The sequence below is a fragment of the Neolamprologus multifasciatus genome, chromosome 11 (genome assembly GCF_963576455.1).
Source record: "Neolamprologus multifasciatus chromosome 11, fNeoMul1.2, whole genome shotgun sequence".
In the NCBI taxonomy this organism is placed as follows: domain Eukaryota; kingdom Metazoa; phylum Chordata; class Actinopteri; order Cichliformes; family Cichlidae; genus Neolamprologus; species Neolamprologus multifasciatus.
The window spans coordinates 10,935,797-10,949,444 of record NC_140449.1 but is presented as its reverse complement, the minus strand read 5'-3'; the positions used below and the strand labels follow the sequence as shown (position 1 = coordinate 10,949,444).

Below are 13,648 nucleotides of genomic sequence, written 5' to 3'. Positions count from 1 at the left end.
TTTGATGTCTCTCCAAACAATATTGACCGAACCAGCAGCAAAAGAGGATCCAAACTACGCTTCACAAAAACATCGTCATGTATTCACTCTTACTTTTACTGTTTTGCTTCGACCACGATGCACAGCTCTCTCTCTCTCTCTCTCTCTCTCTCCCCCTCTCTCTCTCTGTAAGGTTTTCTGCATTATTCGCTTGCTTGTTACGCACAAGTCTACCGTTGTTTACAGCGCTATCGGCCGACTTTTTTTTCTGTTTTATATACTTCCGAAAAGAAAACCTAATTTCTGCCGTTCAATGCTGAACAAATTTAAAATTTTTAAAATTATGCAAAATGCAAAATGCTTAGCCATGTCTCTAATAAAACCGCTGTAACTTCTGAGGTAATGTTCATATGTTGATTAATGGTTTTCTTTCGTTTTTGATGTACTGCAGAATATTTTTATAAAATCCCAGGCCAGGAAAAATCACCTTCATGTGTTTCTGTGTTTTATCTTCAGCTACTTTGACACAAAGGCATCTGCTGTGACGCTCACACCTTTGATAAAGTCTTGCGTGTGTCAGCTTCCTTTTTATAGATACAAAAATATGTAAATGTACTAATCTGAATTATAATATTTCTGACTGTCAAAATTTCCCATATTCAAATCGAAGTGAATCGAATCGAATTAAATCGAATCGTGGATCGAATCGATTCTGGACCTTGTGAATCGGAATTGAATCGATTCTAAAAATCAGTGACGATACCCAGCCCTATACTGCACTACTGCCAACAACGCATAGCCTCAAACGCAACCCTCTCTCTCCCATCTCAGCTTTCATGAGTTAAATTTAACTCATCATAAAAATAACACTAAGCGTCCAGCTGTTACCATGTACGCCCTTTGCTAAATATGCACACTGTATAGGCTTCCGAGCAAAAACAAAAAGAAGGGAACTCCCTTAGTCAGCAGCCCTGAGTTAGTGGCCGACCACATGGACCTTAATATTTTATGAAGTGGGTGTGAGGTTTGGAAAGGTTATGTCTGCTTCTGTCTTAAAATCATCTGAGACACCAGCTAGGAAAAGACATTATATAGCATACAGTATGCTATCTTAGATTACTCTTAGTCTATCTATACGTGTGCAACACAAATGGCATTCAAATGCTATGCAAACAGTCAAACAGTAAGAATGGCATTTGAGTTCAGCGGACACAACTTCAAAGTAACGGACGTTTTTGACTGTAGCTAGGCGAGACCTCTCTTCATATACATCACTTATTAGTTCACACAGACATCCACTTACAACAGGACAGGCAGCGTGGCATGCAGTAATTACCTCTGGGTGTGTGTATTTGTATGCATGCATACAGAATTTATCTGTAAAATCTCCAACCCCATCTTCCTGGGGGTGTGTTTTTGATTGGGCACCAAAACAAATAAACCAAAAAAAAACTGCAGATGTGTTTAAAGTAGGATGTGTGGCCCACCAGCGATGAAGCACATGGCAGCACAAATCTGGACGTTGACGGTGGTAAGGCTGTTTTATTTTCTTTTGCTCTTTGCGCTTCAAGAGGCCCTTTGAACAGCTAATAAGTGGGACCAAATGTGAGGTTTGGGTGGATGATTGTTACTGGGGACTGAACCATGTGACCAAAGTAAACTCACAAGGTTCTGACGTCACATGCATCAACGGCGTCTCAAGAAAAGAGAAAAGAATTCTTATTAAACTTTTACCACCTCAGTAAAACACTTTGAAGGATGGAAGAAAAGAAAAAAACAAGTGGGGAATTCTGTAAATTTGTAATTTATTTCAGTGGTTCTGCTTTAATTAATTCTCCATTTATTTAAGCCACTCTGCTGTTTCCTTATTGCTTCTGTGGGGTCGTGTACTAACCATAAGTCCATGAAATAAAGCCATATTAAACAGACGCTTCTGCTCTCAACCTCGCTCGGCACACAAACAAGTACAGAGGCAGTCGCTTATTGACACACAAACACCCCAGGTCCAGACATGCAGAGGAAAACACCAGTGTGCTCATTAAGATTTCGAGAAAGAGGACTAGTCTGGTATAAATACAATGAACACACACTAAAAAAAGAGGGTGAGGTTAAGTAATGAAAACTATTTTGCTTCAGATGAGGACACATGTTGTCGGATGTTCATCCTGACTTTCTGTAACGTTCTCACTGGGAAATCATTTGTTTCTATTATTCAATTCAATTCAATTTACACAACAACTGTCATCTATACATCTTATATTGTAAACTGCAGACCCCACAGTATTACAGAAACAAACAAAAACAAGCACAAAAAAAAAGCCAACAACAATCAAACGTTATATTCATGCCTAATTAGACTTTCTTTAAAGCTTAGGAACTAAGGCCTTATTCAGTCCAACTTTGCACTACTGATAAAAACAGGCTTTGTAAGCACTGATACACAATCAAACATGCACATGCTCAGATTTCACTAGCCAGGTACAAAAGTTTAAAAAAAAAAGAAGAAAAGCAATCAATGGTCTCTTCCCAGACTGTTTGACTGTGCTGCATGTTAATGCAGTTTTATGAGCTGTGTTTCACGAGGGCGGCACTATGTAGTAAAGTAGCTACTCCCTGTGTGATGACGAAAGAGAGATCACAGAACAAAAGTTGTCAAGGTAGATTTAAATGGGAAGAAATGTCACATAAAGAGCAGATAAAAAGCCATTTTGCTTCCACTGCCAGCTACCTCCGTGACCTGTGCGCTTTATAATTTGGCCAACAAGCACTTAAGAGTCTGGATTCACTGTAATTAAGAGTATCTGGTTAAAGGAACCTTTGCTTTAAAGGTCACAGCGGAAGAAAAAAGAAAAGACCAAAATTTTATTCACCTTATCAACACTATCAAGTGTTGCTGGTATTTCCCCTGAAGAACATCACATTTTACTGTTTATACGATAGTGAACTACTACTACATAACTACAGCACATGGACAATGGCATTTTTATGGTGTCCCGCTGAGTAAAAGGTATGACTCATCTAAATTAGATCAGAATTGCCAAGGTCAACGACAGGGGCTCTCAAGTACACAGGTATGACCATAATTAGCACTCAAGTACCATATAATGATGCTGAAGGACAGAGCAGCTCACCAGGACATTGCACACTAATTTTCTTTTGCTGATCACCCAGTAAAATACAAAACAAAAAACAGACACTGACTATTATGACATATTATTAAAAACATAGGCAGATGAAGGCTATAATTTGGCCTTTTATATCTTGCCTTTCTACCCCTGGACAACAAAAACAAACAGACTGGTAAATATAAATCAGCAATACTGCTTTTAGGGTGCAAAACGCTTACTTTTATCCCCTTGTAGCACAACAACATGTGAAAGACTAAGACCTGCAATCATAGTGTGTGGACTCTGTCGTCAACAATAGCATGTTTTGGCATTCAAATGTACAGTAGATGATAAGGAGTTACTTGGTATGATCTGTTGGAGTGTGCCCTAATATAAATTCTCATAACATGTAGGATAATCAGGTTGCATTTAGTTTATGTTTGGTTTTAAATGGCAGGCTCAATATGCAACTGGCGGCCCCACCCAAACTACACAATTAAAAGGAGCCTTTGGAAAGTACAGTTCACAGTTGTTGCTGTTCCAGCACCAGATCTTCATTAATGTCTCTCCATGAACCACCAAGGACACAGTTAAAATATTATGTGCTTCTAAGCCGCTCATGGTTTTTCCTATGTGTGTGGCAAACAGACTGGGCTGCTGGAACACTCTCTGTTGTCGGTGCTGACTATAGGCTGTGTGTTATTACTGGGCAGTCATATACACTTGAATGGGCAACGGGCCTATCTACAATAATTCATTGCCGTGGTAAAAAAAAAAGAAAAACCAAAACAAACTTAAAACAAATAGCACCCTATAATATCGCGGGAACATTAGAACCGAACCCATTAGTAGGTTATGGCTTTCATAGTAAGACTAGAAATTAGAGACTGTTATGTTTAAGCATTCAGCCAAGGCAAATTTCCAGCTGACATTATTACAATTATCCAGAAACTTCTTTTAATGTTACGTAAACAATCAGAAGAAAAAACACTCACACACGAACTGAGTTGTAAATAGTCTGGTGTGTCGAGTGTATGTTTAGAAATGGGCTACTTACCCTAAAGGCGGCTTTGAGGACGCGCTCATCGCTGAGACTGTCTCCAACTTGAGATTAGCGGGGCTCGCTCCCAAAATGCGCTGTTACTCAGACTCGGTGGGCCATGACGTTGTCACCTGCGAGTTTTAGCATCGTACTTACAATAATTTATAGTCGTCAAATTTTATAGTATAACTCTAACAGGGAAAAACTGTCTATAACGTATAAGAGTGCACAACAAGTGACAGTGTGCAAAGATGAATCAGTCTGCTGTGAGCTGAAGCATAACGGCCGCAAAGTGTCCCTGGAGGCTAGCAACGACCTAACAATCCGTACATGCTCACTATTTTTAAGTTATAGTCTATCCATGCTGAACATTCTTACTGAGTCATTCGGACGGAGTAACTTGTCATATCCACTTGTTGTAATCTTCGTATCCCTTCGCGAAGTTGTCAAGCCAACTGAACCATTAAAAAGACTACCGGGATGTCCTTTCAAACTAAAAGTTTCCTTTTAAAAACGCTAATTTCAAAGTCTTGCCGTTTTTGTGCGACTCTAATGTGGGATATATATTAGCTTCACAGAAAACATCTACGTTATAACTGTGCTATTTTCCCTACTGTGCCTCGCGTGCGGACAGTCTTGTAGCGCTTAAAGAGCATTAATGCTTTTATTTAGAAAGGAATCCCAAGCGATTTCCGTTATCTACATACTCCTACTTTGCCGAGATTCCCTTCAGCCCGCTTTCGTCATCAAATCTAATGTCAATCATCCTCATCGGGACTTCATTCAGCGCCAACTGGAGAGCGTCGGTACGAATACCGTATAGAAATACCCTACTACCAAAACACAAAATACAACAACATAGCGTGTATACAAACAGCAATATGAACTCCAATTAACACACACACACACACACACACACACACACCTATCTATCTATCTATCTATCTATCTATCTATCTATCTATCTATCTATCTATCTATCTATATATAAAATGTATTATTATTATTTTTATATTTTGTTTGATGTCAGGTCTACAGCTGCCAAAGTCTGAGTCGTAGCTTCTAGGTGATAATACTTTATTTAAATTCTGCAATGGCAATTCAAACCTTTTCTCCCAGCATGCTTTGTGCCACGAGAAAGCGTAGACATGTAGTTAAAACTGTCCACCACAAGAGGTCACCATAGACCATACAGTAATCACTCAGCGACTCTACTTTAAACATTATAAAAGTTATAGGTCTTATTAGGTTAAGAGTATACTTTCTGTGGGTACACTGGCTATACTAAAGGGTTTATAAAGATATTTATGTGGAATGTATGATATGAAGCAGAGGAAGAAGAGGAAGTAGTAGAGGAACAAGATGAAAAAGAAAAAGGAAAGTGAAGCTGGACGTGTGCAGGCTAAAACAAAATAACAATCAATCAAACAAACAAACAGTATTTGAACAATAATAACAAGTCCACCTATAGCCACAATAAAAAATTCCTCGTTAAGCCTTTAAGCTAAAAGAACAAAAAAAGAAAAACTACAGCCCTTTTCTCACAGTGTGAATAAGGTGTGTAACCACATGTTATGTGTTGTTTGCCAGATTTGCTTGATAGTTGTTTGGTAATTCTCACTTCTAGACAAACAGGAAACTCTATCGGCACCTCTGTTTCTGCACACCTTGAACTTGCAGACTTTAAGAGTGATAATTCATCTGTACACATCTGAAAGCATCACACGAGGAGCTGTGAAGCGTGATTCCTGATTCTACGTAATTTGAAGAGCAATCAGTGAGATATCACTAAGTCGGGTGAATACATTTTGACAATGTTTGAAATATATGCAGTGTGATGTTTTGCATGATTTTGGAAATATGTTTGCGCTATAATGTGTAAAGCTTAAGGGTGTACACATTGCTGTAGGGATCTGAATCCAAAACACTGTCACCTAATTTCTTTTTCTATCCTTGTACTACTCTGATTGGAAATTGTTTGCAAAGAAGGAACTACCGCAATTTCTTTTAAGTTGACCTTTAATAAGGCTTTTAGAGAATTTATATTAAATATTAAATATTCTGATTATATATAAAAAAGATCTATGTGGATATGGATCCTATCACAAACAAACAGATCTAAATAAATATTCACTGTCAGGGTTAATTTAGTTTTAAATCAATTCAATTGCACTCATAGCACCAAATGGAAACAACAGTTGACTCAAGGCACTTATGATGGTATGTATTGACACTGGCCTGGTGAACTTTTAGACTCATATGATTTGTCTTATATTAGTTGCAATGGTGATTTAGGTCAAGTTTTCATAAAGCAGCAGCATCACTTCGATTCATTAGAAGGAGTGACAAACATTCAGAAGAAAAGAGTACCTATGACAGCTCATAAGCAGCTCATAAGGAAACTGTGTCCAGGTTGAGTCTTGCACAACAGGACAAATCCACAACTAATATCATATCAAGACCTAGATGCATTTCATCCTGTCCAGATTCATTCACATCAGCCTGATTTTTCTCAACACGATCTGCAGTCTTTATTTAAATGGATCATCCCCCCCAAACTACTGAAATAACTCTGTCAAAGCTCAACTATTTCTTAAAACATGTTTGCCTTTACTGTTGAAACTAACGCTTGAAAAACTTTTTTTTCAGTTAAATGTGAAACAATGACTGAATTCTGACTATGGGTGTGAGCGAGCCATTATTTATCAGTTAAGGCTGACATTAGATCATATTAGAAATGGTTACATGTGGGAAATTCGAGCAGAGTTTCCTTGAAATCTTATTAAGCATTTCTTATCCATTAATAACAAAAATAAAGAAATTCTTGTCTTAAAAAAAGGGAGGCTGCTATATTCCATCAGTAGATTAAAATGTTACTAAATAATTACTCAAACACTGGAATAATCATAAACTGTAGCACAAACTGTTTTTATTTAACTAAAAAACAGACTTGAGGGCAGATTACAGGTCCATCAATGATCTGTCTGATCTGTTTCTCCACATTTTTATCATCAGTTTCTGTCACCCACATATACTTACAGTAATAAAGATTTAATTGTCTTTATAATATGTATCTAAATATAATCATGATTATTAAAAAAATAAACATGTCCTCTGCCCATTGGATTAAAATGGTGTTGCCTTGGTGAATGCTGGGTTCTTTATTTCCCTACTCACCCATGTGCCAGGGTTACTACTCAGAGTTGATTCAACTTACTCTGATGAGCTTTTCTTGGAACAGGAAACTGTTCCAAGAAAAGCTCTGAGTTCAGCAACTGAGAGTTGCTGAACTGAGAGTTGCTGAACTCAGGGTTTATCTCAGGGTTTATTTTTAAGCTGTTTTAAACTCAATATTTGATGAACTTGTTTCCTGGAAATAGAGCCCAGAAAGCAAGTTTCCAACATGTTGATATAAATAACCAGGGTAAACCCTCATGTGTGAGCTCCCCTAATATTGGAGAAGTAGATAGAAGAAGTAGATAGAAGTTCATTATGAAAAGAGTGCCTGGTACACTGTGCAAAAATGGTAAATGGTAAATGGCCTGTATTTGTATAGCGCTTTTACTAGTCCCTAAGGCCCCAAAGCACTTTACACATCCAGTCATATCACTAAGTCAGGTGAATACATTTTGACAGTGTTTGAAATATATGCAGTGTGATGTTTTGCATGATTTTGGAAATATGTTTGCGCTATAAAGTGTAAAGCTTAAGGGTGTACACATTGCTGTAGGGATTTGAATCCAAAACACTGTAACCTAATTTCTTTTTCTATCCTTGTACTACTCTGATTGGAAATTGTTTGCAAAGAAGGAACTACCACAATTTCTTTTAAGTTGACCTTCAATAAGGCTTTTAGAGAATTTATATTAAATATTAAATATTCTGATTATATATAAAAAGATCTATGTGGATATGGATCCTATCACAAATAAACCGATCTAAATAAATATTCACTGTCGGGGTTAATTTAAACAGTGTTTTGTCTTACATGGGCATTTTAATTAATGGATTATTTAATATGATTAGCATCATTTTATAATATCTAAAACAAATAAATGAATAATGCATGAGTGCAAGCTGTTGCAAATCACTCACACCTCATATTTTAATGAAACTAGGACAAACACAAGGTAGCCTACCATATGCTGCTTTGTTTTTTAAGCTCAGGTTGAATTACATGCAGCAATGACAACAACAACAAATAAAGTTAAAGAGGGAAACAGTAACACTTTATGCTAAAAAACTAGCTGCAAATGTTCCAGCAGGTTCTTCTATTTTTATGTTATTGAGATACAGTCATGCTAACAAAGAACATTTTCAGAGCACTTCTATCTAAATGATCTTAGCAGTCCTGTTAAAAAGGTTTGAACACTGTGAGAACTAACATGGATTTATGAGGTTTACAGATCTTTTTTTAGGTTCACAAAGTCACTCACAGTCAATAAAACGACTTTAAGAACAATGTCAAGAATGACAGATAAAACCAGACAGTGCCTGACCAAGATGATGGCACGTGAACAGTGTCTCTCCAGAATCTGCTATTTAGTGGTTTTTTTTTATCTACTTTTGACCGGATTATTCATCCGGAATTTTGAATTCAAGCACAGGGTTCATGGGCTCAGAAAACATGTTACCCTTGCCCTCAGGATTGGGAATCAGGGGCTCAGGATCTGGCTGCATGAGTGTGATGACCTTGTCTGCTTTTTCCTTCCTCTTTGTGACGTTGAGTAGAAGGTGGGCAGGGGTTCCTGAAGGGAAGCAGACTTGTTGACACTTATTTAAGAATGCTTGGTGGCAACCGTTATACTCCTCTCCCCTGCAATCAAGTGTTCGGGAGGGAGTATGTCATCGGTCCGTTTGTCTGTCTGTTTGTTTGTTAGTAACAATATACTAGGCATAAATACATTTGAATACACACACAGAATGTTTCACAAAAAACGCAGACTGAAATACAGACACAAATTGCCTGTCATCCAGCCTCTCCTGTTCCCTGTTCTTATTTTCTTTGTCTTTTTTTGTGGCAGTTTTGGATTTTGTGATTATTAAGAACTTTTCTGAACTCAGGGTTACTCCCAGTTTTACTTTATTAGCTTGTATCTCGTGTGTTTTGTCCAAATTTTACTTCCTTTATGTTATTTCCCTGTGACAGTCCCCCTCCCGATTGCACATGTATTCACTTACAGGCGTGTCTGTCTTTGGTTTTATATGTGGCGTCTGTTGTATTCTTCAGTAACCTCACTTGTGTGCTGCCTGCCTGTTTCTTGGATTCAGTTTGCAATTTTTTTCAGCATTTGGATTTTGTTTGGACTCTGCATATTTGGATTTTCCAACTTCCAAAATAAAGGTGCGTTTTCTGCGTATTAACATCTCCCTGTTCAGCATCTGGGTCCTGTCATTCCATACAATATGACACATCCTGACTTTTTATGCCTTTGATCTCACTGTGGAAAGCATTTTAATCTCTTGGAGCTATGCTCAGCTTTTTCTTTTTCTTTTTTTTTTAGCTTAGAGTTGTTCCATTTCTTAAAAACACATCATGACACTGCCCAGATTCCATTAGACAGGGAAAATCTATTTCACTTCCTTTTCACTTCACTACCGAAAAGAAAACTTTATTCACCTCAATGATATCCATTGCTGCCGATTTTGTCTCGAAGAACACTGCGCTTTAATAGACCCCTGACGTGGAGCTATTACTGCGTAAATACGTTATATAACTGCACAGCACATGTTGCATGTTTTTAGAGTTTTTCACCACAAGAGGACGATAAAGACCATGCATAAAACAGCAAGAATTGCTCTATAGTCATAAATATGCACCAGAGACTTACAACGAAACCAAGATCAAGGGAAAAAATATTTTAATATTAATAATATTTTAATAACAATAAAGACATATGAAGAGAGAGAGAGAGAGATATGGAAGCTAAAATAGAATAATTTGTAAAAATCTCTAATTTGCCTTTTAATAGTGCAACCCATTAAATAAATAAATAAATAAATAAAAACTTCATCCATCCATCCATTCGCTTCCGCTTATCCTTTTCAGGGTCGCAGGTGCGCTGGAGCCTATCCCAGCTGTCATAGGGCGAGAGGCAGGGTCCACCCTGGACAGGTCGCCAGTCTGTCGCAGGGCTAAATAAAAACTTTTTAAAATTAATTTTAATGAATTAATTTTTTTTTAAGAGGAAACTCTTAAAGCTAACTCTGGATAGAAGTCTTGAACAAATGCTAATATTTAATGCGTGCACATTTCTTATTTAAAGCTGCAAAATGTGACAGGAAATGTGGCAAACCAAAAGATAACCAGATACTGCAAACCTGTCTGATTAAAACAGATAAATAATTACCTTAACTTTAAGGAACTTTAAAAAGAGTAACATTTTATGAAGCTGGAAAACACGAATAGCAATCTGCATTTTAAAACGTTAATGACAAACTGTTTGGGCTTTAAGCAAAAACTAACTGCTGTTTTCTAAAGGTGTGAAAATGTGTGTAACCATATGCTGTGCTGTTCTTGAATTATTCAGAGTTTAAACTGATAAAGATCTCACTCAAGGACGTACAGGAAACAACATCTGCACTTCTGCTTCAGTACTACTCATTATCAGACTGCAGCATTAAGACTGTTATTTATCTCTCCACATCTAAAGCTATCGTCGCATCAACAACAGAGGGGGAAAAAACGAGCCTTGACGCATAATTCCTGACTCTACTTGGTTGGATTAGCCATCACTGAGATATCACTATGTCAGGTGAATATATTTTAACATTAATCCCAAATTTGGATTTTGGAAAAAAAAATTTGTGTTATAATGTGTAATGGTAAGTCTGTATGCATTGCTTTAATAATTTAAATTCAAATGCTGCAATACGGCAAATACTTATTTTTTTTCTCTTTCCATATTTGATCTAGATAACATTTTATTTGAGACTACTGTGCTCGAAAAATTGTTTGTAAAAGTGTAAGAAATAAATGCACTGCTGCGATATCTTTGAAGTTCACCTTTAATTAACCTTTTACATTTGCTGTGATCTGCAAACATGCATCTGCTGATTGAGACTATGTAAAAAATATTATTATAAAATGATGCTAATCATATTAAATAATCCATTAATTAAAATGTCCATGTAAGACAAAATGATAAAATAAAGAAAAATACCATAATGAAAGGTTAGTGGTTTAAGGTTTATAGGTTTATGGTGGTATTTGTGCTTTTAGCTTAATGTGATCTGGATTAAAATCAGCTACCATGGCGAACTAAAGTTTAAACTCTGTTCACATTCCCACAATTGGAGTACTTGTAATAACCAGCAGGTGGCTCAATAATTTCCGTTATCACTTGACTTAAACCTAATACAACAGAGCTGAACTGATTACTATTTGTATTTTTTTTTTTTTTTAGAAATAGAAAAAAAACCTCCTTTCAAAAAACTGTGACAGCAACAGTGGTCTTCAACTTACATTGCAACTTTTTTCACCAGTTTTGTTGTTTTTATTAATTAATTAATTAATTAAAATGCTTGATAATGTGTGATAATATAACCTAATTTGGATGGTTATTTTTAGTAGTATGTGTGAAAATAATAATAACAAAAAATAAGACTACTACTACTACTAATAAAACAATTATAATAACTCTCTTTACAGAACAGCCCACACTGTACAGTTACGAGGAATATGAAAATGATTTAGGCGACTACGCTCCTACCAATTTCAGTGGTGTGCAGGTCTTCAGCCAAGTGTTTCTAACCACTCTCTATAGTTTGGTTTTTGCCTTGGGCTTCATAGGTAGGTGTGTCTTCTACTGTGGGAATGACAGTTGTGTTTACATATTGGATGGAAAGTGTCAAAGGTATACAATTCTTGACTCTTTTTTTCTGCCAAAGGTAACGGACTAGTGGTGTATGTCGTGGTGAAGCATCGCAATCAGAGCAACTTGACAGACATCTGCCTCTTCAACCTGGCTCTCTCTGACCTCCTCTTCGTCTTCACGCTGCCTTTCTACTCTCACAATGCCAGGGTCGGCCAGTGGACCTTTGGAGACTTCATGTGCCGTTTGTTGTCTGGCTCTCACCAGACTGGCTTCTTCAGCAGTATCTTCTTCATGGTTGTCATGACGCTGGACCGTTATGTAATCATCGTGCACGCTCACAGGGTGGCACGTTTTCGTACAATGAGGGCAGCCATCATTCTGACCGTACTCATTTGGATGCTGAGCTTGTTTGTCTCTCTGCCAAATTTTATCTTCACACAAGAAATACAGGAAGAGTCCCAGAAGATTAGATGTAACTATCCTGAGGAGAAGAAAGTCTGGAAGCATTACAACCTGTTCACCACAAATGTGCTGGGTCTCGTGATTCCCTTGCTGGTGATGGTAGGTTGCTACTCCAGGATCATCCCCACACTGGTAAACATGAGAACCGCGAAGAAGCACCGCATTGTCAAGCTGATCATCTGCATAGTGGTTGCATTCTTCTTGCTCTGGGCTCCATATAATATTTCCTGTTTCTTGAAGTTTCTTCAGGAAAAGGGGAAAATCTCACGTAATGAAACCTGGTACAAAAATGTAAACCTGTCAATAACAGTGACGGAGGCCTTAGCTTACACTCACTGCTGTCTGAACCCCATCATATATGCTTTTGCGGGACAGAAGTTTATGAGAAGGGCCTTGAAGCTGCTGAAAAAGTTTGTGCCTGGCGTCAGGAATCTTCCAGACAGCTCATTCAGGAGAAGCTCAGTTATGTCCAAGTCCTCTGAAGTCACTCCACTTATATCATGTAGAAGGTGTAGGGCAGATTGTTGACATGAATGTTTTACCCTGTTATTACTGCAGACCATATCTTATTCATGTTTCAGTGATTTGTTTTGTTAATTTGGTCACTCCCACTGGCCACATAGCAGTTTTCTTCACCTGTATCTCACCATGTTGAATTTTCAGTATTGTTTTGACTGTAAGATTTCAGATTTAAAGGCTCATTACTTCTGGAATGATTGTAACCTGCTAGCACTGCTGTCTGCTTTACAGATTCTCAAGTCCTTTCTAAACTATGTAATGAGTTTTTCTGATGGTGTAAAATGAAACTATTTTCTTCATGCATGTTTTTATTCAACAGCCATGTAGGATAAACATATCGAAAAAGAAAACAAGGCAGAAAACAAACCAAATATGACATAATGGAACATTTTATACTTGTGTGCATAAAGCGTTTCAATCAAATGTATGCAAATACAGTGCTAGGTGTTAAAAGTACATTTTCACATGTCTTCTGACATAATTTTGGGTATTTGACAAATGATAAGGAATAACCTTTCCAGTGTGTATTTTTGTGTCAATTTTGTATATGTATGTACAGTATGCAGTATAGAGTTTTATATATTAGATTTTCTTTTTTTGCTTCAGTGATTATTGCAGGTATTTCAGAGGTTATACTAAATATGTATATTATCTTACTTTATTGTACACATTTGTTATGCTTTTTTTGGCTGCTGTTGTTTTATTTGATTTTGATTCCTTAG

The 13,648-nt window shown here is 37.1% G+C and overlaps 2 protein-coding genes across 11 annotated transcripts in view; one reads left to right on the top strand and one right to left on the bottom strand.

Moving 5' to 3' along the window:
- The window catches only part of cobl (cordon-bleu WH2 repeat protein), a 52,482-nt gene extending 47,862 nt beyond the window's left edge, over positions 1 to 4,620 (bottom strand). For 6 of the 10 annotated variants that reach the window (XR_014876658.1, XM_085176048.1, XM_085176051.1 and 3 more), the window contains exon 1: positions 4,144 to 4,614. Coding sequence is in view for 9 of the 10 variants with exons in the window: in XM_085176048.1 (XP_085032174.1) it covers positions 4,144 to 4,172 (29 nt within the window). In the remaining variant the exon portion in view is untranslated. Of the gene's footprint in view, positions 1 to 4,143 lie in introns of all 10 variants that reach the window. The other 4 variants (XM_085176049.1, XM_085176052.1, XM_085176058.1 and 1 more) reach the window with 4 other exon arrangements.
- Positions 4,621 to 9,260: 4,640 nt separating this feature from the next.
- LOC146507857 (C-C chemokine receptor type 5-like) lies at positions 9,261 to 12,935 on the top strand. Its single transcript, XM_085178060.1, has 4 exons — positions 9,261 to 9,472; positions 10,782 to 10,883; positions 11,780 to 11,920; positions 12,019 to 12,935. The coding sequence occupies exons 2-4, from the start codon at positions 10,877 to 10,879 to the stop codon at positions 12,933 to 12,935; spliced, it is 1,065 nt and encodes a 354-aa protein (XP_085034186.1). The 5' UTR covers positions 9,261 to 9,472; positions 10,782 to 10,876.
- The last annotated feature ends 713 nt before the right edge of the window (positions 12,936 to 13,648 follow it).

Coding starts and splice junctions, on each gene's coding strand:
- LOC146507857 (XM_085178060.1), top strand. Junction 11,921..12,018: donor TTTTGCCTTGGGCTTCATAG/GTAGGTGTGTCT, acceptor TTTCTGCCAAAG/GTAACGGACTAGTGGTGTAT.